Source organism: Grammomys surdaster, unplaced genomic scaffold (assembly GCF_004785775.1).
Source record: "Grammomys surdaster isolate TR1022 unplaced genomic scaffold, NIH_TR_1.0 139, whole genome shotgun sequence".
Classification (NCBI taxonomy): Eukaryota; Metazoa; Chordata; class Mammalia; order Rodentia; family Muridae; genus Grammomys; species Grammomys surdaster.
In genome coordinates, this window is record NW_021604597.1 from 2,178,842 (window position 1) to 2,206,352 (window position 27,511).

A 27,511-nucleotide genomic window follows, 5' to 3' on the forward strand; every position below is an offset into this window, starting at 1 on the left:
GATACTCTTTCTGCTTCCCTGATGGTTTGGAAATGTTCAAAGTTTTAAACTCAGAGAGGCCGAAACAAAAAAAAGTCAGGTTTTTCATAGCTGGAAAGTTTCTTTTGTTCTGTGTCAGAGATGTGATGGGGACATAGTGGCTTTGCTGGACTCATTAGTGTTGGTCTGGCCCCAGTGACCTGTGTATGGGCAGGGACATGGGGACTCCTGGGTATGTGGAAGCTGCATTAATTCCTGCTGCTTGTTATCGGAAGTGAGGTGGGTGCCTGTGGCAGCCGGGCTGTAGAATCAGAGTATCCCACCCTGTGAACTGAACAACAACGACCAACGAGAATAAGGTGAGGGTGAAAAGAACTCAACGAATCAGGAAGCATCTGAGCAGCCCAGATGTGGGTCTCCTGTAGCCTTGTTCCTTCCCAGAACACCGCTTGCTCCTGCTTGTTTCCATGCTTGGACATCAAAACATGTCCAAAGCATCACTAATAAAAATATTACCTCATTTGTTCCCGCATACCCCAGCTCCCCCTTTCTCAGACACTTGAATCTGGGAACGGTCCTTAATCCACGAAGAAGTTCCCTGTGTCTCATGTGCCCAGAGACGTTCTAGTGATCTAGAAGTGCTGTCTCATTCTCCACTCATGGCATACTGACTGCTCTAGGACATCGTAGCACCTGGAAGATCATGAGCGGAAGATTTTTTTTTTTTTGGAGATAAGGCTTTACTACAGGCTAGCCTCACACTCACAGAGATGCACTTGCTTCTGCTGGGATTAAAAGTATGTGCCACCATGCCCAGCAAGACAACAAAAGGCTTATTGGGACAGTGGCTGCCATGACTTTGATATGAACCACACAGAGGAAAGGAAGATGCTAAGTCATGTCCGGGGTGGTTGCTTCTTCAGCAAGGGGTTGGATGGCCGCAGCGACTTGTTACTGTTCCTTAGTCAAATGATTTCAAAACTCCTAGTCTCCAGACACTAGCTTTCACACTGAGCCTGAAATGCAAAAATCAGCTGGTTCCTCGGCCCCGCCCCCAGGACCGTCTTGACTCATAAAGACCATCAGCTCTTGGCATTGTCTAGACTGGCATCTACAACCTTCTTGTAGAATCCTCTTAGGCACATGGTAGATGGTTGTGAAATGTTTAAACATGAACTTCATACTACACATTCAGTTTTATCTTAATAAAATTATAGATTTATTTTTTTTTTAAGAAGAAAGGTATTCCACTTATCCAGTGCCCAACAGACTTTAGTATAAATTTTAAAGAGAGGAGTCTTTACTCTTCTCAGAGAGCCATGTTTTTACTCTGTTGTTACCCCTCTCTCTCATTCTCCCTCTGACCAAAACAGATTCATGTTTACCATCCTGCTATCACATAGAGCCAGAGCTAGCCCAATGTCAGTCAATCTGGAAGTATAGGCTGCTGTGGGTAGGGCTAGCCTCTTCTTTCACAACCAAGTTCATTCTTTCTCTTGGCTTATGTATATTAAAACTCACCTTTGTTGTGGAACCATTTCTACTGACGACTTTTCTGTGATCTATTTTCCTGCTTAATTCAGAGCTTCAAAATGTGTAATTTTACTGTGCCTTAAGGCTAATGGGGTGTCTTAGGGCAGGTCTTCTGAAGGTGGAGAAATGAATTCCCATGTATGGGCTTAATAAAGGGCCTGAAGGAGGAGGAAAAAAAAAAGAGCAGGGCAGCAGATGGGCAGCAGACAAGAAGAAACCAAGCAGAGGGGTAAGTGTGAGCCAAACCCCAGCCTCTGCCTGATCCTGCCGCCAGCTTGGAGCATCATTGGATCTCAGAGTTTGTCCAGTCAAGTTAACTGGCCCGTTACGATCCTGCAGCAATGAGTTATTGGCTAGAGCAGAGGAGTGTAAGCGTGAAGCATTTTCAGCTCAGGATGGGCACAGGAAACACTTGGTCAGGCCCTGCTTTGACGGAGAAACAAGGAACATCAAAGTGTCGTCTGTTAAGTGTTTCTTCCTAATACATTCCTAAGATTTTTTACGCATCAAATTTTCACTACCCATTTTCTCTTCAATATATTTTTATACATTTGTGTGTGTATGTGTGTGAGTATGTGTGTGTGTGTGTCTGTGTGTGTCTGTGTGCATGCAGAGCCATGGGGATCATGTAGAGGTCAAAGGACAACTTCTTTGAGTAAGTCTTCTCTTTCCACCATGTTGGTTCCAGGGATTGAACTCAAGTTAGCAGGCTTGGTGGCAAACTCCTTTACCCAATGAGCCATCTCTCTGACCCTGCCATTTTCTGAACACTGTGGCTGAGCCAGTTTTGAATTGTTCCGGTTCTGGATCTATAAACAGTTATGTTAGACCTTCTCCCTCCCTTTCGACACATCCCCTGGGGATGCTCCAGTAAATTTAGAAAATCTCCATTGTGTGGTTGAATTTGAAAGCCTGAGAGTGATTGATTTCTACTGTTAAATACTTGCTTAAACAACAACACCACAATCCTGAGAAAGGAATCTGCAGACAGTCTACTTAAACCCAGGCATGATAGATCTGCCTATCTGACACTGGAACACAGAGAGGACCCTAAAGCAAACTGGGCTATGGATTGATTCAGATAGTGACATTTTATTGGTTGGTTGTTTTTTTCTTTAAAAGCAGTGTGCCAACATTGCTTTGCTTCTACATATCAGAATTGTGTACATTCCATAAAGGAAATAAGCAATGCTTGATGTACAAAGAAAGAACAAAATAGAAAAATCTGAATAAAATGGAGGAAGTTGCCATACGTCATACAGTAGAAATCAGTAATTAGATGTCATCTGAAGTGTAGTATCACCTCTTCAATGATGCGTTAGGGAGGAAATAAAAATACTCTATTTTAAACAAACATTATATATATATATATATATATTTTATATGTATACTTTTTACATATAGTAGACCCAGTGATATCTGTAGCATTGTAAAAACTTATTTACAAATAGCTTTTCTTTTTAGACATTACATATACATCAGCACCGTAGTAAAAACAAAAACAAAACGAGCTCATTAAAATCTACCACTCTATTACTTGGTCCTTAGACTGGGCACTTGCAGGAAGCTTTTAAAAGACAACACGCTCCTCTCTCCGCCTCTGGCTTCTCATCATTTCTTGTTTACTTCTTCCCTGTACCTGGCAGGGAAAGTGATAAGTTTGTATTCTATGCTTTCTCCATTTACTATGTTTTTTCTAATTTTTATTTTTTGGTTTTCACGTGTTTCCACTCTGTTTCCCTAGTGGCAGTTCCTCCCCATTCCGGGAGGTCACAGTCACCTTGCCACCACCTCTTTGGAGAGGTACACAGCTCCTCACCCTGGTACCTCTGGCTTTACTTCCTGTCTGAGCAGGTCTAGAACTCTGGGGATATGGAGAACAAATCAAATGTTACCCTCTCCCCCTCCCTGGACCCCCACCTCAGCTTTCTCCTGCAGTCCACACTGTCTGGACTTTCTTGGGTATGGCCACTGAAGTCCCCACAGGCTGTGGTCTTCTTAGTAAGATGTATGTGAAGACACAGAAGGAAGCCAGTTTGTAGGATGCACAGTTTGTGTGTACACATGCGCATGTGCGTGTGTTTGGTCGGGAGGAAAGTAAACAACACAGACAAATGTCATATGACCTCCAAGATGGGACTGTGGGAGGGGAGGTAAAGACCAAGAGACAAGGCTTGTGACCATGAAGGCTGTTCACTCCTTCTTAGTTTTCACTTGGGGAAGGCATGTGTGAGTTCCAAGGAGACTGGCTGCACAGCTTTGGAAGTTGAGCGAGTGGCTTAGGATGGCAGCCACACCTTCCTCTCCTCTCTTCAGCATCTCCATCAGTAAGATGGAGTTATGCAGTTCAGCTTTTCCATCTCTAGCATTTGACATTTGTCTTCCTGACGCTGGAGTTGATGAGCAAGACAGATTCGATGTCATCGATGACACCATCTGAAAGAACCGGGCATCTTCCCTGGGAACAGCAGAAGTATGGGTGTGGCTCAAATAAGCCTGCAGCTCTTATCAGTGCGGCCCACTCCGCTCCAGGGGAGACAGTTGACTTTTCCACACAGTGGAAGAAGATTCCAGTGTCCTTTGCATGCCAAGCACTGTCTGTACTCTTGCGTTATGTTGACTCTGCCTCAGCGCTTTACTTCCTGGATAGTCTGTAGGGAGAAGTAAAGGCAGGCTGGCATAGAGGCGGGGAGGAGTGGAGGCAGGGCTGAGGGTGGAAGGGGCTGGCTTGGCAGACACTGAACTCAGCAGAAGTTTTTCCACACTGTGGCCATAAGCATATGAAAACCAGCTAGATGTGTCAAGTTGGATGGGCGCTCACCTAGAATGATGGCCACCATGGCCTTTCACTGAAGCTGACCATCAGGGCTTCTAGCTGGCCCCTCTCAAGAGTAGTTGGCTATCCCCTGGTGAGGTGGCTGGCAGCAACACCTTACCATACCTGAGGATCACTCATTGCTGGACAGGAGACAAACAGGCCTGGAGGATCTTTGCTTGTTTCCCCAGGGCCAGCCCAGGTGAGCTCATGGTTCTGCCTCCAAATCCAGGAACATGTCTGGAAGCATATATTTCTTTCTGACCCATCACATGGCATGTGTGCATCCTCTGCTGGGCCTTTTCTGGGTGAGGCTCCATCTCTCGTCTCCAAAGCTCAGGTCTCAGGACCTGAGGCAGGAAGGCCTAAGGGGACCTCATCTTGGGCCATAGTCCCTCCGGGCTGGAACAGCTCCTGGACCAGAAGATCCCAGGGGTGCTTAGCAGAGGAGCTCTTGCTGCCTCAACTTCCTTCACCTGCTCTCTACATCCCTTCTCTGCAGGCAGGTATCGGCATGCCCTCTCTACTTGATTGGTCTGTGGAAGTCGGGTGGAATGATGCCCCACAGAGCTGGGGATGGACACCGGTGCCTTCTACTCTCAGCCAGATGTCATGTTCTCAGTTTACGTGGGTCAAAAAAACAAAACACAAGGATGGGCCACCATCCCGTTTCCTTTTCCCTTGTGAGGCTTCGAGCAGAACAGCTCCTAGGCCCCTCCTGATTAAGGGTTACCAAACAGTTCATCAAGCTCTTGCATCCACTCATCCCCTGGACCACTTTTGATGATGGAGTCCACGAGGTCTGTACTATCTGGGAGGCCAGGGAAGGAAGCCCCGGCACCCTCACCGCTATAATTGTATGACATGTCCTGAGCAGGGTTCCGCTCATAGGCCTGGCCCTGGTTGCTTGCAGCAAAGCTGCCACCTGCTATCTGCTGCTGTGCTGGGGGTTGGCTGAATGCTGGGATGCCAGGGACACCCTGGCTCAGGCCAGGCATGACCAATGGCCTCACCTGGCTGGCACTTTGCTGTCCTGCCAGGGGTGGCATCATCTGACGTCCCATAGCTGCTGGGTTGAGGGTTCTCACTGTGCCAGTGTTAGCATCCATGACTGGCTGGCTCAGTCCCTGTGGGAAGTGTTGCTTGGTCAGTCTTGGCTGACCAGCTTGAAGTGGGTAGCTGGCGCCATTGTTGAATGGTCCCAACTCTCCACTAGTCCTCCCAGGCACTCCCTGTAAGCTCCTCTGTGGCCAGTTTTGTGCTCCTTGCTGGACGGCTCCCATGACACTCTGAAGCCTTGGCGGGCCTTGGGGCCTAGGCAAGGCCTGGCCCACAGGTCCTTTCATCTGCTGGTGCTGCTGCGACAGAGCTGAGTTCACCAGCATGCTCTGACTGAAGCCACTCACCATGCCTACCCCTTGGCTGGAGGCTGGCTGCCTGGGTCCCTGGGGTGGGTTGTGTGGGATGCCCATGCCACTTTGGTTGGGGTGCTGCAACATTTGGGTCATTCCTGCATTCATGTTGTACATTCCCGGTTGGCTGGTTGGAGGGGCACTGTAAGGGGCCAGTCCTATCTCCGACTGTGCTGCTGCTGTAGCCATTGTCCCTGGGTTCTGGGAGGGTCCCATTCCCATCATGCCTGCATTCTGTGCCATCAACCTTGACGTCCGCATGCTCTGGAGAGCCGCCTGGTTTCTCACAGCCGCCATGTCCTGGGGTGAACCTACAGAGAGAGAGAGAAAGGACAGCCATCACCCACTGCTCTCCATATCAACATATTAGATGTTGCTGGAATCTTCCTTGGGAATGACGATCCCACATATGAAAGGATCTACTGCAAACATAAATCTTCAGAAAAAAGGTCATTACTTTTAATGATTATAATACACGAGTTGTGAATATTTTGCAAAATGTTGAAAAGTACAAAGTCAAAAATGAAAGTCACCCGATTCCCAGCATCCAGAGAAGATCCCTGCCAACTCTGATTTATATTTAAATAGACACAGAAAATTGAGGTCATGCCCTCGTGTTCCATTTGCTCATGTTTCAGATGCAAGCTATTTCCTTTTCTGGGTACTATGCCATCACGTCAGTGGGATGCCAGCTCTTTGGGCTGTGTTGAGTGTAGTGGTACATGCCTGTAAGCCAGTCAACTTGGAAGACAGGGAGGCATAATCATTTTGAGCTCAAGACCGGGCTATATACTGAACTCCAGGCTGGCTTGAAGTATGTAGTGGGATTTTGTCTCAAAAAGGAGGAGGAAGAATGAACCTGCTTCACTGCGCATTCTCTTTGTGGACTTGATTCAGTTCAGTGGGGAATCCATTCAAAGATTCTCCATCAACTGTTTTTTTGTTTTTCTTTTAGACATGAGTAGGACTTGAGGTAAAAGGTCACGACCAATGACACATATTTTAGATCCACCCTGTAGTTCTCTGACTCATCACTGGCTACTGCAAATGTAGCATGTGTAGGCACGTCCCTACAGCTAGAAAAAGAAACCATCCTTCTCTCCTTGCTTGGCAAAGACCCTCATGTCTTTCTGGAGCAAAGCTCACCCCTTTGGACTAGTAATCACTCTGCACTTCCCCTCCTCTCCCCTCCCCTTCTCTTCCCTTCTCTCTTCTCTACTCTCCCTCACTCCCCTCCTCCTTCTCTCTCCCCTCTGGAGTAGGATGGCTGTCCTGCCATGGAAACAAGACTGCTATCGGGGCGGACAAGCACTAGCTTGCCCTTACAAGTTGTTCACCTACAAAATACTCCGTAGTCTTGAGAAAGACAAGCAGTCTGAGTCCTGCTAATACACTCCACCCTGGTCTAACTAGAAGTTCTCCAAGACCACCAAGGATCAGCAGGCCCAACAGAAGCTCCCCCAGGAATCCTCTGTCTTTGCTCTTTTCCGTTTGTCAGTTGTTAAGTTCATCGGTTATGACCCGAATATAAATACACAGCAATGCATCGGCCACAGGCTTGCACACACGTCACAGTGGGAAGCCAGGGCCAGCAGGGACACAGTGACCTCACCTTGGAACTGATTGACCTGCTGCACTGGGTATGGATTCCGCTGTTGCTGGAGGTGTTGGCGGGGCAGGTGTGGCTGCTGTAACTGCTAGAAAAGAGAGAGAAGCCGCAGGTGAGACAGGGGACACACACAGCTGGGGACCTGCCAGCCTTGATGAAAGCGGTGTATTATTTTTCTGTCAAAGACTAAATTTTGTGTGGGTGAGAAACCACATACATAGAGGCATGGGCTGCATAAAGTCCACAGTGGGTGTGGGTAGATTTTCACGAAGTGGAAATACCTAGAAAATTAGTCTTGCCTTCAGAGCCAGAATAGGACACTTGTTAGAGGCCCCCTTTTTCCAGTCATTCCTCTCCCAGAGCACCATTAACTTGACTTTGACCCACACAGGCTACGTCTTGCTGCCATCGTATTTCATTGAAAGGGATTCATACAATGCATGTCCTGTGCCTGGTGGCTTACATTTCCCATAAGACTGGAGCGGTTCCTTCATGCTGAGATGTATGCTTCCTCTTCACCACCGACTAGTATTCTATTGTATGGACATACCACAGCGTACTCATTCTACTACAGACGGTCATTTTGGGTGTCCTAATTTGGGGCTGTGCAGATGTCACTGCTCTGACTTGTCTTCTGCTGATATTTCCTTGTGCTCGATGCTGGACTTGCTGGCTCATGTACCGAGTGAGGCAATTTTATCTTTGATTTTCCAACATCAGCCAGAAGACTGCTCTCCTTGACACTGTGGGGATCCACCTCAAAGGGACAAGCAACTGCTTTTTTAACGACCTAAGTAGATGATGTGGATACAGGAACACAGGCTCCTCAGGAGCCATGTTTAAAAAAAAAAAGCTAATCTTATTCCCATGAAGTCACACCACCTGTACAATACATGTCTACAAGTAAAATACTCTGAATGTGCTGCTCTGAAGTAACCATGTGGGATTCCACCTATTCTGGGAGTCCAAGGCCTGCCTTTTAGTCTTTCTTCTTCGACTTGTGTGGGATTCTGTGCCACGAGCATCATTACCAACCTGCTGGGCACGCTGTTGCAATCATTATAATGTGCAAAGGAGAGAGACACAAGGGCAAGAGGAAAGGGCAGGGAACCAGGCTTTTGAGTTCTCGGTCAGCTATCAACTAGTCACATGACCTCCGATGCCACTTAACTGCTTTCCTGCAGCTGCTGAATATTCATTAAGTACTTTTCATGTGTGAGAGCCCAAAAGAACATGCAACCAGATCCCCGCTCCTCAGAGTGCTCATTATAAAAGTAACATCCACTGGCTACTTCTTGCCACACGTGTTTACTTCCATTTTCTCTCTCAAGTTTGTTCCTAGGCAGGTCTATAATTTTCTGAATTTCTTTCTTTTCCCCTGAAAGGCCAGGCAGCATTCTGGCATCCAAAGGAAAGAAACAACAACAACAAACAGAAAAACCCCAAACAAACAAACAAACAAACAAAGATCTAGCTTCTACTCTGTTGGCCGAGCCTGTGTGTCTTCCATGGGATTCTACAGAAAAAGAGATCAATCAATGTGTAGAGCATTCTGAGTGTAGGCCAGAGACCGAGCAAGCCTTTCAGGCAACGATGCAGGGATGTTATTGGGAGTAAGTGGACCTTTTAAAACTTTTTCCTGGCCCGGGGAGATAGCTGAGTCAGGAAAGTAATCAATTGCCTCAGAAACATGAGGCAAAAAAGAAAGAAGGAAAGAAGGAAAGAAAGAAAGAAAGAAAGAAAGAAAGAAAGAAAGAATGAGAGAGACAGAGAGAAAGAGAGAAAGACAAAAAGCAAAAAAGCAAAAAGTCAGGTGTGGTATAATCCCAGGACTGGGGAGGCAGAAGCAGGCATCTCTCTGGACAAACACTCTAGCCTACTTCTTAAGCTCCAGGCCAGTGAGACACCCTGCCTTAATAAACAAGGTGGATAGTGCCAGAAGGATGCTACTTGTGGTTCATTATAGCTTCCATATGTGCACATATGCACGCTCGCACACACACACACACACACACACACACACACACACACACACGGACAAATTTCTCCTTGTCATTTCCTATACAGCACACAAGTTTAACCACCTCATTTATAGGGAGGAATAAGTCTGTGGTGGGCCGGGCATGGCCTGGAGCCAGGATTCTCTACTTCCTTTCCCCGCTCTATCTTTTTCTAAGCCTGTGGTCTCAAACCACAGAAGTTCCTCCCCAGCTTCAGTCTTTCCGCCTGTAAGAGAGGGGACTTCAGAATCTTGACTGTTTATCTGAAACCTCAGATGGGAAATTCTGTTCAACCTCTGTGAGTGGACGAGGGGGGACATGCTATGTGCTCTTCAAGCACAAGGCATTAGCCTCAGTTCCCACCTGCTTTTAACCTTCGTGGCTCTGACTGCCGAGTCAACTGAGTTCCCGGAGATAGACAGCATCTCAAACCTGTTCCTTTTCCATCATGGGTCCCCTCAGGAAACACAAGTGTTTCCAATATATTGTTTCCAGAACTGAAAGTGACGGGGCATGTTCAATGCTGCCGAGACTGAGAAAATCACAGAGTCAGCGTGGTGCTGATGTGACGATCAATATTTACACTCAGGGCTGGGGTGCAGCCCAGAAGCAGAGCACTTGCCTAACATGTGTCAGGCCCTGGGATCCATTCCCGGCATGGCCAACGATAGCAGAGAAAGCTCAGCAGAAAGCTGAGAGCACCACGGAGGCCCTGAGTCACTCAAAGTCTGAGCATCACATGGGGCACAGGCAGGCAAGACATTACATTGACACGGATGACACATGGGCTATAGCTTTTCTACAGCAATCCCCAATATGGATGTGTGTCCTAGGAGCCATTTCCATATACATTTGTGCAAAGCACAGTTTTCTAGGGACTTTGACATACTTTATCTCAAACAAACTTTAACATGGGAAAATTATGCAAACCTACCTAATCTGCTAGATGAAGTCAGACTGGTTTTAAAAAATGCATGTGTGTGTGTGTGTGTGTGTGTGTATGTGTGTGCTCGTTGTGTGCCAATGGTACAGGGAAACCTCTGACATTTTCTTGCTTTCTTTCTTTTTTTTTGTTTTTTTGAGACAGGGTTTCTCTGTGTAGCCCTGGCTGTCCTGGAACTCACTCTGTAGACCAGGCTGGCCTTGAACTCAGAAATCCACCTGCCTCTGCCTCCCAAGTGCTGGGATTAAAGGCAATTTTCTCACTTTCTATTTTGTTTGAGATAGGGTGTCTGGCTTGCCTCTGTATATGCCAGCTAACTGTCCTGGTGGCTTCTGAGGGTCCCCTGTGTCCCCCCATCTCATGGTAGGTGCTGTGAATCCTGATGAGCACTACTGCAGCTGAGACTAAATGCAGATCCTCATGCTTCCACAGTGAGCACTTTCCCATCTCTTTAGCCTTCCATGAGCTACTTATTCATTCAAAATCATATGAACAGTGAAAAGGATACACAAGTCCCCACCCTGAGCTGGGTGATTTCAACTTGGTTCCCTATAAACTGTATATACAGTTGCTAGGGCAACTCAGACCGTTTTTTTTTTTTGTTTCCTCCATGTTTTCCAGGTAGTCCCATCTCATCATGATTCTTGGTGGTTTTCTATCTTGTCTCCTTGTCCAAAGTCATGGATCTGATACACCTCTTCCTGCGATCTTCTACCTCCCCTTCTGCTCCTCAGGCCTTGGCTGACCAGGTGGTGGGGTGGCATGAGAGCACACCCCTGGGTGGGCACAGGTGCGTTGTACCTGGCTACTCTGACTCTTTCTGTGTCTCGGTTGCAGCACATGTATCAGAAATAATCTCTCAGGGCACCAGGCACACCTGAAAACGTCCTGGGCTTGCTGGAGGAGAGATTTACAAAGCCCAGAGCCCCTTAGCAGTCCCATTTATCACTACTGGAGAGGTATTAGCACAGCTCCACGTCACACACCTTATGCAGGGTGAGAGGGATGGAGGTTTGTTTGTACATTAGCTGTCAGGTGGCTGACTGACCTTGGTAAGAAGGGAGATAATTACTCGGCTGCCCAGGAGCATAAGCAAGGTAAGCTCAACAGCACACACTTTCTCTTTGGAGGATGACTGGGATTATTCGTAACTGCTATTCTGGGCTGGCAGGGGCCTTGCTGTGCCTGTAGCCTACTCAGTACCTTGAAGAGGAAATTCCAAAACTCTAATTCTATTAGGAACAAGGTATGAGCAAGAGTCAAAGCTCTGCTGGGCTTTTCAGCCCACCTGTGATACGGGGCCTGCCTGCAGTATGGGATGCCCACCCGTGATACAGGGCCTGTCTGCTGAGTAGGATGTCCTACAAGGCCCCATAGGGCCCATCACAGGCTCTCTTATGGGCAGATTTAGGCAGTTTTTTGGGATAACACTAAATCAGGCACCAGCATCTAAAGACAGAATAAATCAAAGGCAGGAGGAGTGGTCTGCAGGGAAGGCTTTCTTCCAGAGCAGGAGGATTATATGGCTGGGGCGGATGGGTTTGCTTTGGGTAAAGGCCTGTCTGTGCTAGGCCTTCCTTTAACTCACAGACTTCCTGAGTTCTATGATAATATGTCAGGACTTTCTCCAGTTATATCCTCTCCATGACCCCCGTTCAAGTTCCCTGATAGTTCTGTGCGTCTTACCGTATTGTTCCCATTGTCTTAGTTACAGTTCTATTGCTGTGAAGAGACACCATGACCACAGCAACTCTCATATGGGCAAATATTTCATTGGGGCTGGCTTACAGCTTCAGAGTAAGTTTAGTCCAGTATTCGTCCTGGTGGGAAGCATGGTGGCATGCAGGCAGACATGATGCTGGAGAAGGAGCTGAGAGTTCTATGTCTTCATCCAAAGGCAGCAGAAGACTGTGTGTCATACTGGGCACAACTTGAGCATGGAAGACCCAAAGCCCGCCCCCACAGTGACACACTTCTTCCAACAAGGCCACACCTACTTCAACAGGGCCAGACCTCCTAGAAGTGTCACTCCCTATAGCCAAGAAGTCAAACACGTGAATCTATGGGGGCCATTCCTATTCAAACCACTACACCAGTCTACTATTTACAACCAACTCAGTTGAATTCTCTAGTCTTTCCTTCTGATTTTCCCCCCCATTTTTCTATGTTTCTATGAAGGGCAGGTCTATGAGCATCTTGACAGGGACAATGGTGACTTTTTCACCAATAGGAGGTGCCAAATAAAATACTCACTGAATTTATGTCTTAAACCTCGGGGCATGTTACCTACCTGCTCAGCCAGGATCTGCTGCTGCTGCTGCTGTTGCTGCTGCTGTTGCTGCTGCTGCTGCCTCTGCTCCCGGAGGAACTGTTGCTTCTGATGCTCCATCAGCTGGGCTCGCTGATCCATTAGCATCTGCTTCATGATGGCTGCCTGTGGCTGGCTGCCTAGAAATCCAAGACTCCCAGGACTGGCTCCGGAGACCATGCTGCCCGACCCTGAGGGCACAGAGTTCTGCATAGGGCCTGTGGTCCGGGGAATACCAACTGCGTGCTGCTCCTAGAGGGACCAAAGAAAGCCATTTAGAAATTCTGCGGGAACGCTTCCTGTCATTTCATGGAAAACTTCTGGGGAGGGGAATGGGGCAGAGGTCCTAGCTTGGGGATTCCACGGGTCCAGAGTGGTACCGGATACACTTCCAGAAAACCGTCTTGTTGGCCTTGCCATAGTAGAACTGGAGAGGCTATGGGGACAGGAAATAGAAACAGAGAATGGGTCTGGGAAATGGGAAGCCAAGTCGTCTGTTTCAAATGGGATGGAATAGTGGGCGTGCACTGGGATTTCAACATTCCGATTCTATTAAAAAAAAAAAGGAAATGACCCTTGGGGTGGGCTCACCATTAATCTCAAAGGCAATTCCACCCTGACCTTTCTTCATGATGCTAGCACTTACTGTCTACTTTGCTAAAATAGACATCTTAGTAAGTAGGAGAGATGCTCATGGAAGCCATCTACTGCCACAGTTGTTAACAAACAGACCCGATGCTTGATGGTAGTTCAACTAGTCAAAACACTTGGTTTTGTGTGTTTGTGTGTATGTTTTATTTTGTGTGTGTGCATTTTAATTCTGTCAGGCAGAGGTTTGATAGTAGGCACTGAAAATATTTTATTTTGACCAAAGCTATATAATCTCAAGAGAGGGACTTCTTGGGAAGACCAGTGGGTTCAACCAGAGGGGAAAGGGCATGAGAAGGTAACGGTAAGAAAATATGATCAGAGCGAGTTATATATACAAAATGAGAAATAATACATTTTAAAAAGCTATGTAATATCCTAGTCTCTTTAAAAGTAGGATTGCATCTCATGTGTCTGGGATAATTTCAGCACCGGGGACTGGATTGGGACTCTTGGCTCTGTAATTATTTGTTAGAGAGTTGATAGCAACTTATAAGGACTGACCCCCAGGGAATAGAGGTAATGTGTTAACCAGCTGATCTCACAGAGCCCAAGGGATATCTGGTAGAATGCCCTCAGAAGGGATGTCTATACAGCTGGACAGTGGAGACTATCAAGGAAAATGCACAGGCTCAGGAGGTGTGTAGACAGAAAAGCCAGTTTCTAGACACTCCTATCAACAAAGTGGCAATGGTAAATGCTGTGAATGTCCTGTGGAAACAGTCCTTTCTTCCAGTTCACTTGTGTTGAGGAATCAACCTGAGCACAGAGGCACAGACTTAAATGGCACTCACATGAGGACAGGCACAGCAGTACTAGATTTTAAATGTATCCTCCCCTCTGAGTGGCTACTGTTTTGCTACAGATGTGGTAGATTACATAGGCAATTTTCTCTCAAAATACAGAAACAAGATTCTGTCTGTCTCTCCAGGGCCAGTTTGGGGTTGATCCCCCATAAACCTGGGCTTGTTGGCCTCTGACTTCTCTCTTTGCCTGGTGCTGACCTAGGCACACAACACAGTCCTTTCTGGTGAAGTTCCACCTAATACTACACCCCTACTCACTCTGCCTCCCTGCATCCAAACAAAACTGGATAAGCAAAGCAAAGCAAAGCAAAGCAAAGCAAAGCATGCCGCTTCTTCAGAAACAATAGCTAAGGGAGATATGGTTGTTAGGTGAAGTTGTTCAGTCCACAACAGGATGGTCCCTAAGAGAACCAGGGTACTGATGCTGGGTCTACTTCAGAATTACTTCCACTGACTTCCCTGAACTCTAAGTCTGCAGTGCCAAGCACACATATCAGAACAGCCTATAGTCTAAACATGACTCTTGCCTTTTGGTTTAAGTGCTGGCTAAATTCCATCTCCATAGCCCATGGTAGAGGCTTTTATTTATGCGAGCTCTCTACAATCATCTGGAGAGCTGTGAAATATTTCTAATGTTAATAAAGGACCTTTATGGCTGCAGGTATCTAGGTACACAAGAGACTTCCCTTATCTTCTCGTTCTGCTTGCTACCAGTTTCTAAGCCCCTCCTTCCTACAAGATCAAGCTGTTTCTTGCCTCCTTGCTAGACAAATGGCTGATCAACGTAACACTTCACGCTAGAGCTAGCCAGCCAGCAGAAGGACAGATAATAGTTTTTCTCCTATGCATTTCAGTCTGTTTAATATTTCCCGGTTTTGATGAAGAGATTTTTGAAGGGAAAATGAGATCCAAGAAAAGATGAGACTTTGGTTAGCTTGTTTTTGAAAGGGCTGTTCTTTCTGGCCCTGTTTCTCTCCATACACTTTGAGATCTTGTTGTCCATGTGACCCTCTGCGTAGCTGAGGAATGTCGCCAGGAGTGAAGGGCTGCTTCATAGTCTTCTCTCCCCTGGGAAAATTAGAAAGGCAAACGAGGCCATGTACTCATATACACAACCACATCTTGTCCCTGTGGACACAGTCAAGCCATTACCCTCGGGATTCCTCAAATGATCCTGTCCCCAAAGTTGTTAAGGTTCTCAATGCAGACGACAGACCCAATATGGCTGCAACGTTGCCTTCCAAGTGCAGCATCTTTAGGGCATCCCAGCAAGTGTGCAGGTGTGTTCCAAAGTGTGAAAGCACACCATGACTTGCTTTACATACGAAGCCGGTGCAGGCGGCTGTTTATGTTGCGGGGCTTGTTTTAACCTCGAATCTAAGAGGGCTTAATGAGAAATAGTCTGTCAAATTCCAGCATTCTGAGTCCCTGCTCTTGTTTCTATGGAGGACACACACTGGGTTGTGCAATTAGAGAAAACTAGAGTGAGCTTTCGTCATGCGACATGTAATGCCTTGGAGCCAAATGATGCAGTATTTTTAGTTTTAATTACTGGTTTGTTCTCCACTCCCAGCCCAGCGACCTCCCCTTGCTTTCCACCCAGAATCTTAATACATTCTCCTCTCCTTGAATCCAATTTGCTATGCAGATCTTCCAGGCTCTCCAAACACTCTCACTTTTCAGTAAAATAAGGGGAGGTCGCTGGGCTGGGAGTGGAGAGAGAGAGAGAGAGAGAGAGAGAGAGAGAGAGAGAGAGACAGAGAGAGATCAAACCAAAGAATCTGTCTTACACATTCACCTTCTGCTCCAGGGACAAGAGCTTAACAATTTTCTAACGGCTAGAGCGAGGTAGGAGGGTGTAAACAACACTCTAGCCTCCCCCAAAGAGGCAGTTTCCGACTTCAAAAATCAGAGGCGATAAAAATATCTTCCGAGAACAGCCAGCTGTTTATTTATAAACCCACTCGTGGGGAAACTTGCTTTCTCTGAAGGGATTTTTACCCCCCAAGAACACGCAGCATTTGAATGACAGGGGCCAGAGATGCGGCGAGTATGGAAGATCATTGGTTCCTGGGAGGGACAGGATGCGACATCCTGTGTACTTGGATCCAGCAGACCCTGGGCTTCATCTTTCTCTAGGTGGCCCCAGGCCCTCTTGAGCAGCTGTTGTTTTGCCGGTAGCCCAGCAGAGGGTGGTGTGAGCCCGGGACCGCACTCCAGGCCTCGCTCTGAGTTCCCCCCCCCCTCGCCCCCCAATCGCAGATGGCTTAATCAGGGCTGGGTCCCCCCGCCCCTCCCGGGCCGCCGCTGCGGACGTGGAGCCCGGCAGTCAAGTGTTCTTGCGTACAGCAGGTAGCCTGGCAACTGCGAGCATAATACCGAGCAGATGGTGTTCGCACGGCGTGATGGACATCACACACGACAGCCTGAGACAATCCAGGAATTCCCTGGTGGCTCGAGGCCCTCTTTGCACAAAATGAGTTCTCTCACCATGGCGGTGCATCTTAAGGGGTGGAGGTCTCTCTCTTCCCCACTCTCTGACACTGAACTGGTTTCTTATTACCGATTTTTCCCCAGGTAGAGGGAAGAGGGACTTGGCGGGATGGGGTGAGGGGTTGTGGGGGTAGGCAGGAAGAGGATGTGGAAGGAAACTGAAGGACGGCGAGTCGGAGGAGATGCAGGGGGGGCAGTGGCGGCCAGATCCAGGGGCACCTTGCTGTTGGAGGGAACAGAGTTCCTCTAGTCAGGCACAAAGCCTGTGCAAGGAGAAGGGACCTCTGCTCACCCTGCAACCGCGTGGCCTACCAGTCGCCCAAATGAAATTTAGGGTTTTCGTTAAAAAGTCCCCTGGGGTGTAATTTAGCCTCTTCAACTCCAGCCTATCTCCTTACAAGTCCTCAGGGGGCTCTAGCAAAACTCGCAGGAGTAGGGCCGGGAGCTCCAGGCTGGCCAGAGCTCCTCACTGCTTGGTGATCCTAACAAAGCCCAGGAGCTCAGGAGCAGGGCGGGTGCTCTGGGTCCCCCTGAGAAACTCAGACTGACGCTCTAGGGGTGGGCTTATTGCCCAGTGCTACTACTATGCGTGTTCCTGTAGCTTGGAGAACACCGGAGGAAAGGACGTGTATGTAGAACTGTTGTGGGTAAGAAAGAGTTGGAATAAATCAATAAGCAAACAGAAAGGATACCTAGAAAACAAATTTGTCTCTCTCTCTCCCTCTCCCTCCCCCCTTCTCTCTCTCTCTCTCTCTCTCTCTCTCTCTCTCTCTCTCTCTCACACACACACACACACACACACACACACACACACACACAGAGAGAGAGAGAGAGAGAGAGAGAGAGAGAGAGAGAGAGAGAGAGAGAGAGAGAGTCTGAACTGGGTCAAGTAATAGGAAAAAAAAAAATCCAACCAATCTTGGGCCAAATGAATTTTTGACTAAATTCTAAGTATCAAAAGATTTCATATCCAGTATTTAGAGGCTGTCTACAAAGGCAAGTTTCAAGTTTCAGAGGGTTAGGGTCTATGGAAGGTGACAGCTAAGGTCACACCTGCCCAGCAAGAGTTTAGTGCTTTCATGTCAGTGAGCAATAGGCAGGAGGGATGAATCCATCACCCAAAGGACCCCTGTTGTGACTCCCAGAGGCACGGGCAGGCCATCTTGTCTCCACCCAGAGTCCCTTGAAAATCTGAAAATCACATTTTAAAGTGGTGAGTGACGATGAACACTTTGGAGATGAAAAAGGCTAAGAAGATGTGAAAGTCTCCCCCTCATTCCATAACAGCAATCTGTGTACGGCAACGGCCAAGAGTGCAGCTTCTCAAAGTGTGGTCCAGGTTCAACTTACATTAGCATTCCCTGGGAGCGTGGCAGAGACGCAGATTCCCTGGCTCCACCAGGCCTACGGAATCAGACCAAGTTCTCCAGGTGATGGGGTACCCTGGAGTAGCTTGAGAATTACTGGAGCGAGTAATCCTGGCTGATTGCAGCCTGGCTCTGATTTGATTGCAAACTTGCATTTTCAAAATCAAGCTTGGGTGCAGGCTTGCTCTGGCTTTAGTGTGAAATCTGCTGCATTTAGAATCAAACTCCCCCTCCCTGCTCAGGGCTGCTAGGCTGGCTCAATGATGTTTGTCACGAAGACCTGAGAATTCTCAAGGGAACCAGGGGCCATAACTCTTTCTAGAAGGGTGGTATTCCAGTTGCAACTGATCTCTGGAAGCTGAAAGGCAGCCAAGACCAAGGGATGGGGCTTGGGGGAGGGGAGTGGGAGTTGGGGGTTCCTTGCTAAGGGAGAGCGTCAGGCATGCCCCAAATTTCCCTAGGGAAGCAAGATAGAAAGCTATGGTTTGACAAACATCCCCTCTGGTTGGAAAGGGTTCTTTAAATAAAGAGGAGACCACAGGGCCACACTAGAAGATAACAGACTTGCATGAGGAACTCAGCATAGTCGGCTAGGTGCCTTTACCTATGTAATCAAACTCATTCTGTTGATTAGAAAGCACAAGTCTCTGAGAGGTTAGGGGACTTGTCTGATTGTCCCACAGCTGGTGGCGGCATCTTTGGGATTTGAACTTTTCTACTAAAACAGACATCTGGTCTCAGTTGAGCAGACTGCCCAGGAACACTCTGGAATAAAGAGCGAGTGACGGGAAGGGGGGAAAGGACGGACACAGAATAAAAGGTAGAAACTATTAGAATTGAAAAGAAAAATCAAAGAATGAAATTAAATGTGAACAACAACCGACTTTTTTTTTTTTGGTTTATTTTGTGAGATTCCAAATCAGTATGTCTCTGTGTTATCAACTTTGACATTTTTTTTTAAACAAAAGGGCAGAAGATTAGGCTATCCAACCGTAAGAGGAAAGATGAAACAAAGTAAATTAAAATCTGAGTTCCCTCTGAAGTCTACCAAGTGTCAGGGCAGAAGCATGGTCTATAGATGGTGGCAATCTGAACAAATTTCCTTTTTCAATGAGGTTTTTTTCACTGTAGAAAAAAAAAGCAGCTTACAACAAACTCCCACCAGAGCCCCAACGGTCACCCCAAACATCTCTGCTTCATAAGATGATTCGAGAAGGTTGCATTGAAAAGTTTGTTTTCACCTGGGTATACTGGCACATACTTGTAACAGTAGCACTTAGGAGGCGGAGACAGTTGAGGGCTAGCCTGGACTACAAAGTAAGGCTCTCCTATTGTTTGTGTGATTATATCCCCCAAACAGTTGGATTTTAAGACTGTGGCTAACAATTTAAGAAGTATTTCACTCAAACAGTAGTAACTAAAGGCCAGTTCTACTACCAAGAAGCTCTTTTCCTTATGGGGACCCAGGGACCTGACTAGAATTCAGCTCCTCTGTGAGACCATGACTGAGACACTCTGCTGGCATAGAAAGCATCTTCAGGTTATTATTGTTATTGTTGGATCTCTCTCTCTCTCTCTCTCTCTCTCTCTCTCTCTCTCTCAGAGACAGACACACAGAGACATACATATACAGAAAAAAGAGAGCGAGAAAGAGAGAGAGAGAGAGAGAGAGAGACAGACAGACAGACAGACAGACAGACAAAGGTTGATGTTGCCTGTCTCATTCTTTTGCTCTCTGCATTGTTCTTTGAACTGGGTTTCTCACTGAGCCTGGACTCATGGGTTTGGCAGACTGGCTGAGCAGCAAGGCCCTTCTGTCTCTGCCTCTCCAGACCTGAGATTACAAACTCTTCGTAACCTGGGTGCTGAGGATGGAACCTGGGCTCTAAGACTTGCTTTGTAAGCATTTTATTTATTGAGCCATCTCTCAGCTCCTGCAGTAGCTTCTTCCAGGGTAGAGTGTGTGTTGTGGTTCTAGCTTGGTTCTATGGAAAAGAGGCCAGGACTTTAAACTTATTTTTTTCCTTAGATTTTCAATGAGCAGATAGATGATGTCTACTTAGACACTGAAGACAGCAGAAAGTTGTGGCCACAAGTTTTTCATCCACACATTGGAAATGTCTGAAACAAATTGCATTATTCTCCAAACAATACAACATTAACAACTATGTACATAGCATTTACATTTTTTAAAGTATTACAAGTAGTCTGGAGATGACTGAAAGTATATGGGAGGATTGTGTAGGTCATATGTATATCCCATGATAGCTCAGATAAAAGACTTGGGCATCTTTGGTGTGTTGGGGTGTTTGTCCTAAACCCAATCCCCCCAGATTCTGAGGGATGGCAGTATTGAAAACATGCATGCTGGGCTAGAGAGTTAGCTCATTCCCAAGAGTGAGTACCACTCTTATAGAAGACACACATTCAGTTCCCACACCCATTCCAGGAAGCTCACAATCATTAGTAACTCTAGACACATGATCCAGCGCCCTCTTCTGGCCACCACAGGCACCTGCACTCACATGACAGATAAACACACACACACACACACACACACACACACACACACACACAATTAAAAACAAAATCTTTAAAATAGGCATGTTGTTGGCTTCCCTGCTCTCAGCCAGTTAGTCACAGAAGATTTAAAAGCAATGTAGGAAAGTAGGAAAAAGAAAGAGGCAACACTTGTTTATAGCACTCCAAGATAACCATTGTTCATCTTATAGTTGCATTCACACACACTCCTCCTTTCCTTAGCAGGCAAACATATATTTTCATGCTCTTGATCATGGCATATGTCTGACAGTACATCCTACCAAGTAAAACTCTGTAAGACAGGAAAACAAGAAAACAGAAAGTTCCAACTTTCCAAATGCTTTAATACAAGTTACAATTTACTGGCAGTTTATCTTAGTGGCTCATTTCCTGGCAGTGTATTTTGTTCCTTGAGGATAGAAGTTTGTGTATTTTCCCCCAGCATCCAGTATAGTTAGAAGCACAGTTGCAACAAGCTGCATGTTTGTGGAATTCAGTTAACTAGGCACGATGAATTCTAGCCTAAGCCAACATGGGGTGTGGAGAAAAGATGTTTGTACCAACAGACTGCTTCTTTGAGGGTCTGGTGGGGCTCTGTGAATGTTAAGGAAAGAGTTAAAGTTGGCAGGACTCTATGAAGCTGTGGGAGAGCAACCGAGGGAAAGGTCAGGTTTTCAAGGACTTTCTTGGACATAAAAATACAACAAAAATTACCAGTGTTTCTTATCAGTGTTTTGACCCAAGTCACAATCCCACCCTGCATTAGAAACACAACTTTGAGAGTTTTGCTTTTCCTTTGCCTCTGATGTAAATTACAGACTTCCTCTGATCCTTTTGTTGCATTTAATTCCACCACCAAAGCAACACTAAATTGGTTAAAAGTTCATTAGTGTGCAACAATAGCGGCTCGATTAAATAAATTATGGCACATCCATACCGTGACTGTGAGGCAGTCAATGAAAATCATGCCTTCTTGGATGGTCTAATCACACAGAGGGAGCTCACTATGTGCAGCTGACAGAGGGGGAGAAACATCTCTGAAACACTAGTCACAGGAAATATTATATAGTCTCACACACACACACACACACACACACACACACACACACACACTCCTGTCTGAAAGTATATAATATATAATATTGGAGACAGGTTTCACTGTGTAGGCCTGGTTGGCCTGGAACTCACTCTGTAGACCAGGCTGGCTCTGAGATCACAGAGGTCTGCTTGCCTCTGCCTCCTGAAGGGCAGGGATTAAAGATGAGCTTCATCATTTTCGGCTCTAATTTTTGTACTTTAATATTTTAATATTATGAATGCATGGCACTTTTCATTTTTACGTTACTTTAACTAATTAGTTTGTTTGTTTATTGTGTATTTGTGAGGCAAGGCATGCAAATGGCGTCCTGAAAATAATCTTCAGGAGTGAGTTGTCTCCTACTGTCACTCAGCTCCTGGGGACTAAATTCAAGTTGTTAGGGTTGGCAGCCTTGGCTTGCTGAACATGACTAGACTTTTACATAGATGATACTTTTTGATTGTTTTGTTTTTGTTTTGGGACAAGATCCCATGTAGTCTAGGTTGGCCGAAAACCTGCTGTGTAGCCTAGGATGGCCTGTGTAGCCTAGGATGATCCTCCAGCCTCCACCTCCCAAGTACTGAGATCACAGACATGTGTGTCCATGACCACTTAAGTACTTTGAATCTAAGAGTGAGTCTAAACTGACATGGGGCAGAACATAGTTCATGAAGGACCCAGGACACGTCTGGCGTGTGGCTACTTCCCTCTGAGTCTACTCTCTACTGTACTGTACTGTACTCTACGCAATAGAAAATGTTCAAGGCACAGAATGTATGAGCAACTGGGTGTGCTCATTACCACATCCATCCTGGCTTTCACTGCTTCAGTGGAAAGCCCTCGAATGCAGCCAGGAAAGGCTCGGAGTACAGCGAGCACCTTCCAAATCCCATCTCCCCTTAGTGGAACTAGTCTGCTCTCTGCGGCACTTCTTTATTCTAGGCTGGAAACCACAGAGATGGCTAAGGCTGCAGGGTGTTGCATACTTGAAATCTTAGAGGGCCCGGAGGGTAAGGGTCTCTAAGAGCTCCAGGCTGTTTCAGTTTCCTATTTTGTTGCTACGACACAATACCTGACAAAAACAACTTAAGGGAAGAAGAAAGGGAGGAAGGAAGGAAGGAAAGAAGGAAGGAAAGAAAGAAGGAAGGAGTCCTAGTTACTCTTCAGCTACCATGAGAAGACAATATGATCAAGGCAACTTATAAGAGAAACATTAACCGGGTCCTTGCTTACAATTTAAGACGGTTATTCCACGCTCAGCATGGCAGGAAGCAGACAGGCAGGGATCTGGGGCAGTACCTGAGAGTTGTCCATCCTGAGCCACAGGCAGAAGGCACAGCATGTGCACTTGTGGGAAGGGGAGGGGGGGAGGGTGGGGCTTGAGTTTTTGAAACCTCAAAGCCCACTCCTAGTGACACGCTTCTCCTATAAAGCCACACCTCCTAATTCTTCCCAAAGGGTTCCACACTCCGGTGACTAAACATTCAAATATGTGAGCCCATGGAGGTCATCCTCATTCAAACCACCAGGGAAGGGTTTATTCTGCTCATAGTCTGAGGGTAGAGTCCTTTTCAGTGGGGAAGTCATTGCAGCTGGAGCGTGAGGTAGCTGGACACACCACATCCGTAGTGGTGTGATAACCACTATGGCAGAGAGATAAAAGAATGATGCTCATCTTGCCCCCCCCCCACTTTTTTTTCACAAAGTTAGGGATCTCAGTCCAAATTCAGGGTGGGTTTTCCCACCTCATCTAACCCAATCTAAAAACTCCCTCTGGTGTTCTCGGAAGTTTGTCTCCTTAGTGATTCCAAAGTGTGTCAAATTGGCAACATTAACTATCTCACAGGTCAACCTGGGGTCCCACATGTCTTTCCTGTGGGCTGCAAGACCTGCTGAGAACAATGTAGCAAAGGAGGGCAGCAGAGATTTGCCGCCATCCAACAGGCTGCCCTCAGGTATCAGAATACTCAGACTGTAAACGGCTTGTCAGCTGCTGTTAGTGTCTCCACCCATCCGACATCTACTTCCTTTCTTTGACTTACAAACTGTGGGTAGAATGGACTCAGCTGTGGTCTACAGCTAGGGTACACTTTTTTCCTTGGGCTTTCTCCCCTAGTCCAGACCTTCCTCTCCCGGCCTCCAGCCTTCTGATGAACTACTCAAAGCCAAGGTTGCGTAACTGATACACAGGCCTATCTTGTGTTATACTGGGAGACGGGCCAATGTTTCCATTTATAAACAAGAGCACTGCTGTGCTGCCAAATGGAGTGCGGTGCTGGTGTGGCTACAAGACGAAGAAAGGAAAGGGCTGGAGCTCAGGGCTTACAGGGAACCCTCGAACCTCCTCCGCTAGCCCGGGGACAGTGACTGAGGACACTCAGCTGTAACCAGCTGAGAGGAGAGTCTTCTAATAGCTACCCATTTCTATGCCGGCCAAACACTGCCACAGGAGGGTCAGGGCAGCCTGCCCTGCTGGCCTCGTGGCAGCTGGGCCCATCTGTAGGCAAACCATATGAGTATGTGAGGCTGAGGAGAGGGCAGTTGTAGATCACTGCCCTTTGGGTAAGACACGGTGGTTGCCCTCTTGAACTCAGCAGCTGGGATACCAGAAGGAAACATGCCTGAGATTGGACCTGTTAGCATTCCGTCATGCAGTGGGTGGGACTGACAAGGCCCCGCCCCTCTTTGCGGGTACGCGTATAATGTTACTGGGAAAGTGAGAGACAATTCTTTCAGTGGTATAGATGCTCACAAGTTGCCCATGCTCCTTAAAAAAACCTCTCACCCCTGCTTCTGTAAGTTCCCTTAATTGAACTCATTGGTTCACCAAACAAGCCTTGAGTGGAAGTGTTCCTTTGGTTTGTGGTTGGTGCCCAGTTATGGGGCAAATAGACACTAATTTGTCACCGCCCCCCCCCAAGATCGTGGCACGGGCACCCTCCTAGCATCTGTAAGAGCAGCATCCTGCTGGGTAGGGCAGTGGGTGGGGCTTGAGGAGAGTAGAGCTTGGAATCTGCACTTGGTCTTTTACACACACACACACACACACACACAAACACACACATCTTGGCCTAGAAAGAGCTTCTCAGAGGATGCTCACAGGTCAAGGGTGAGGTGCTAGGGCCAGGAGCTGGGGTGGGTGCAGAAGGCTGGTTGTGTGTGGGCCTTAGAATATTTATTTTTACACACATTCTGTACATTCGGGTTGACAATGGGGACATTTTGGTGAAACTGAAACATGTGACCCATTTTTGTACTCTACACTGTATGTGCTCTGTAATGTCCTTCTGCATGTGTTCATGTGTGTGCTACTGCACACAGTGTGTACACATGTGTGTACATTCCAGCTAAGGACAATCTTGGGTGTTGTTCCTCAGGATCTGTCCACTTTGTTTTTTTTTTTGTTTTTTTGTTTTTGACATAAGGTGTCTCCTAGAACTTTAGCTCGCTGATTTAGGCTAGGGTGGCTGGCCATCACACGCCAGCAATCGGCTACACTCTGTGTCCCCAGTGCTAGGATTGTAAGTATATACCATAATACTTGGCTAATTTATTTACTTATTACTGTGTGTGTGCATGTGCCTCTATTTGCACACACACAAGTGTACATGTACATGGTGTGTGTGTAGATCAGTGGACAAATTTCTTGGGTTGGCATTCTATTTCCAATTTTTACACAGGTTCTAGGCATCAAAGGTCAAACAGGTTGTTTGGTCTTGTGTGGCCAATCACCAGATGTCCCACCCCCAGCATTGTTTATGTGGCTTCTGTTGTGCACCACCTTGCCCAGCCTTTTAAGAATATTAGTTGTGAGTTCCGGGGATTGAACTCAGGTCCTTGTGCATGTAAGGCAAGCACTTGCCCACTGGGCCGTCTCTCCAGCTCTCAACTAATATTCTTTCTATATGCCCTGCACTTGACAGAAGTAGCCCTAGTAACATTTTTATTCATTTTATAAATATCCATAGGGTGGACCTAAAGAATAAAAGTGGCTCAGGTATTTTCCTAACCGTGAGACTTGGAGACAAAATAGGATAAATGAGCAGTTTGAGAAGAAATGTTGGTCTCAATCAGTTTCCCACTTTGCTCCTGCATGCTGAGGGAGAAACAGCCCGGGTGGACGTGCAGGACACTGGACTCAAGGACTAGCTAGCTTGGTGCAAGGCTCTGCCTCTACTTGACAGCAGATTCAAGGATAAAAGAGGATTTGACTGGGAGTCCAGATGGAATTGTAGATTCCTGTTTGAGTGGAAGAGAAGAGAAGGAACCATCATTGGAAGGCAAAGGGTGAGGTGCTTGCCTGGGTGTGGGGGAACCCATCCGTGCCAGTATACTGGGGAGAATGACTAGCAAGAGACAGGCCCAGACACAGGCAAGACATGTGATATGACCAGGGGACAGCAGGAGCTGGGGTAGGCTCTCAGATGACAGATGTGTCATTCTATAGCAGGTGTCAGATAGAGCAGAGATTAGATGTCTGAGGAGGGAATGGGAGGAAGGCTGGGGTGGTAGCCCTGGGGTAATCCAGCCTGCCATTGAAATGAATCTGGTTTCTCACTGTGGAAACTGAGGATGGAGTCAAGTCACTTGCTAGGTACTATCCAGTAAAGCTCTGCCGCTCCTCCATCACATGCCATGGCCACTTTCTGGCCACTGAGTCACATCTCATACTCCATCCTCATCCGTTATCTTTCCATTGCTTGAGCCCATGTGACTACTAGAGATCTGACCTTGCCTACAAATCAAGTATAGGCCCAGGGCGGCACATGCCTGCAATCCAGAACTCAGAGAGCTGAGGCAGGAGGGTCATCAGTTTGAGGCCAGTCTGTGTTATATGCTGAGGGCCTGTTTCAAAATTAAACAAAACAAAGAGGCAGATAAGATAACTCCAGTGTGTCATATACTTCCCAGTCTTAAGTAACTCATTGCATGGGCTGGAGAGAGACAGCTTAGGGGCTAAAGCATTTGTCCTGTAAGCATGACGCCTAGAGTTAGAGTCCTCAGCACCCACATAAATGCTGGGTAGGTGTGGTGGTCCATCTTACAATTCTAGCAACAAGAAGGTGGAGATGGGATCCCAGAGCGAGCTGACCAATCCCAGAGCGAGCTGACCAATCCCAGAGCGAGCTGACCAATCCCAGAGCAAGCTGATCAGCCACTTTGTGACTAGCTGGCCAAGCTCTGGGTTTATCTGAGAGACCCCGCCTCAATGAAAAAATGTGGAAAGTGTCAAGGCAGTAGTTAACAGGGTCTCCACTGTGGATCATCAGACTATCCACAGACTTCACAGGCTTGGCCATCAGCCTCAGAGCTTCCCAGACACCAAACCCACACAGCTCTTGGCCCCATTCTCCATAAGGAACGGAAGCACACCATAGCAGGCCCTTCACACAGCAAGCCTCGTAGGGGTTTGTGATGGAGAAGAAATCTTTCCCACCACTCCCATCTCAGAACAGAAGGGTAGGAAGACAGAGCCCCCTGCCATACCTCAGCCAGTGCCTACAGCACAATGAGGTCTTAGTAGATGCATCTGGAGGCTGGAGGCTGTTCTGGGAAGATGTTTAATAAAATCTTGTATAAAGACATTTTAAAAATGTGGAAAGTGACCAAGGGAGACCCTGCGGGCCTCAATATGCACACACAGTAGTGCATATGGACACACACACACGTGAGATAAGAACTTAATGTATGTAAGTATAACCTCAGTACACCATGTTTAGTATTATGTACTGTGACTTTAAAAATATCTAGCATAAGCAGGTATGGGTCCTAACTATTGTCAAAGCCCTAATAATATTTTCTGGGAATGAAAGGAAATCAGAAAACAACAGGAAATAAGATCAAAACAACTTTGAGAGGACAGCAGCTTTTACTTTTGTGCCTCTTCTGCTTGCTTTCGCCTTCCTGCTGAATGCTCCAGTCAATGCCTAAGAAAGCCTGTGAAGGCAGAGTGAAAGTCTGGGGATAGCGCAATTTGGG

General features: G+C 46.9%; 1 protein-coding gene across 1 annotated transcript in view; it reads right to left on the reverse strand.

Moving 5' to 3' along the window:
* Positions 1–2,855: 2,855 nt before the first annotated feature.
* The window catches only part of Maml3 (mastermind like transcriptional coactivator 3), a 422,065-nt gene continuing 397,409 nt past the window's right edge, over positions 2,856–27,511 (reverse strand). Inside the window, exons 3-5 of the mRNA XM_028763564.1 lie at positions 12,582–12,851; positions 7,352–7,436; positions 2,856–6,050 (exon numbers count right to left, since the gene is read on the reverse strand). Coding sequence (XP_028619397.1) covers positions 5,050–6,050; positions 7,352–7,436; positions 12,582–12,851 — 1,356 coding nt within the window. The 3' untranslated portion in view covers positions 2,856–5,049. The remainder of the gene's footprint in view (positions 6,051–7,351; positions 7,437–12,581; positions 12,852–27,511) is intronic.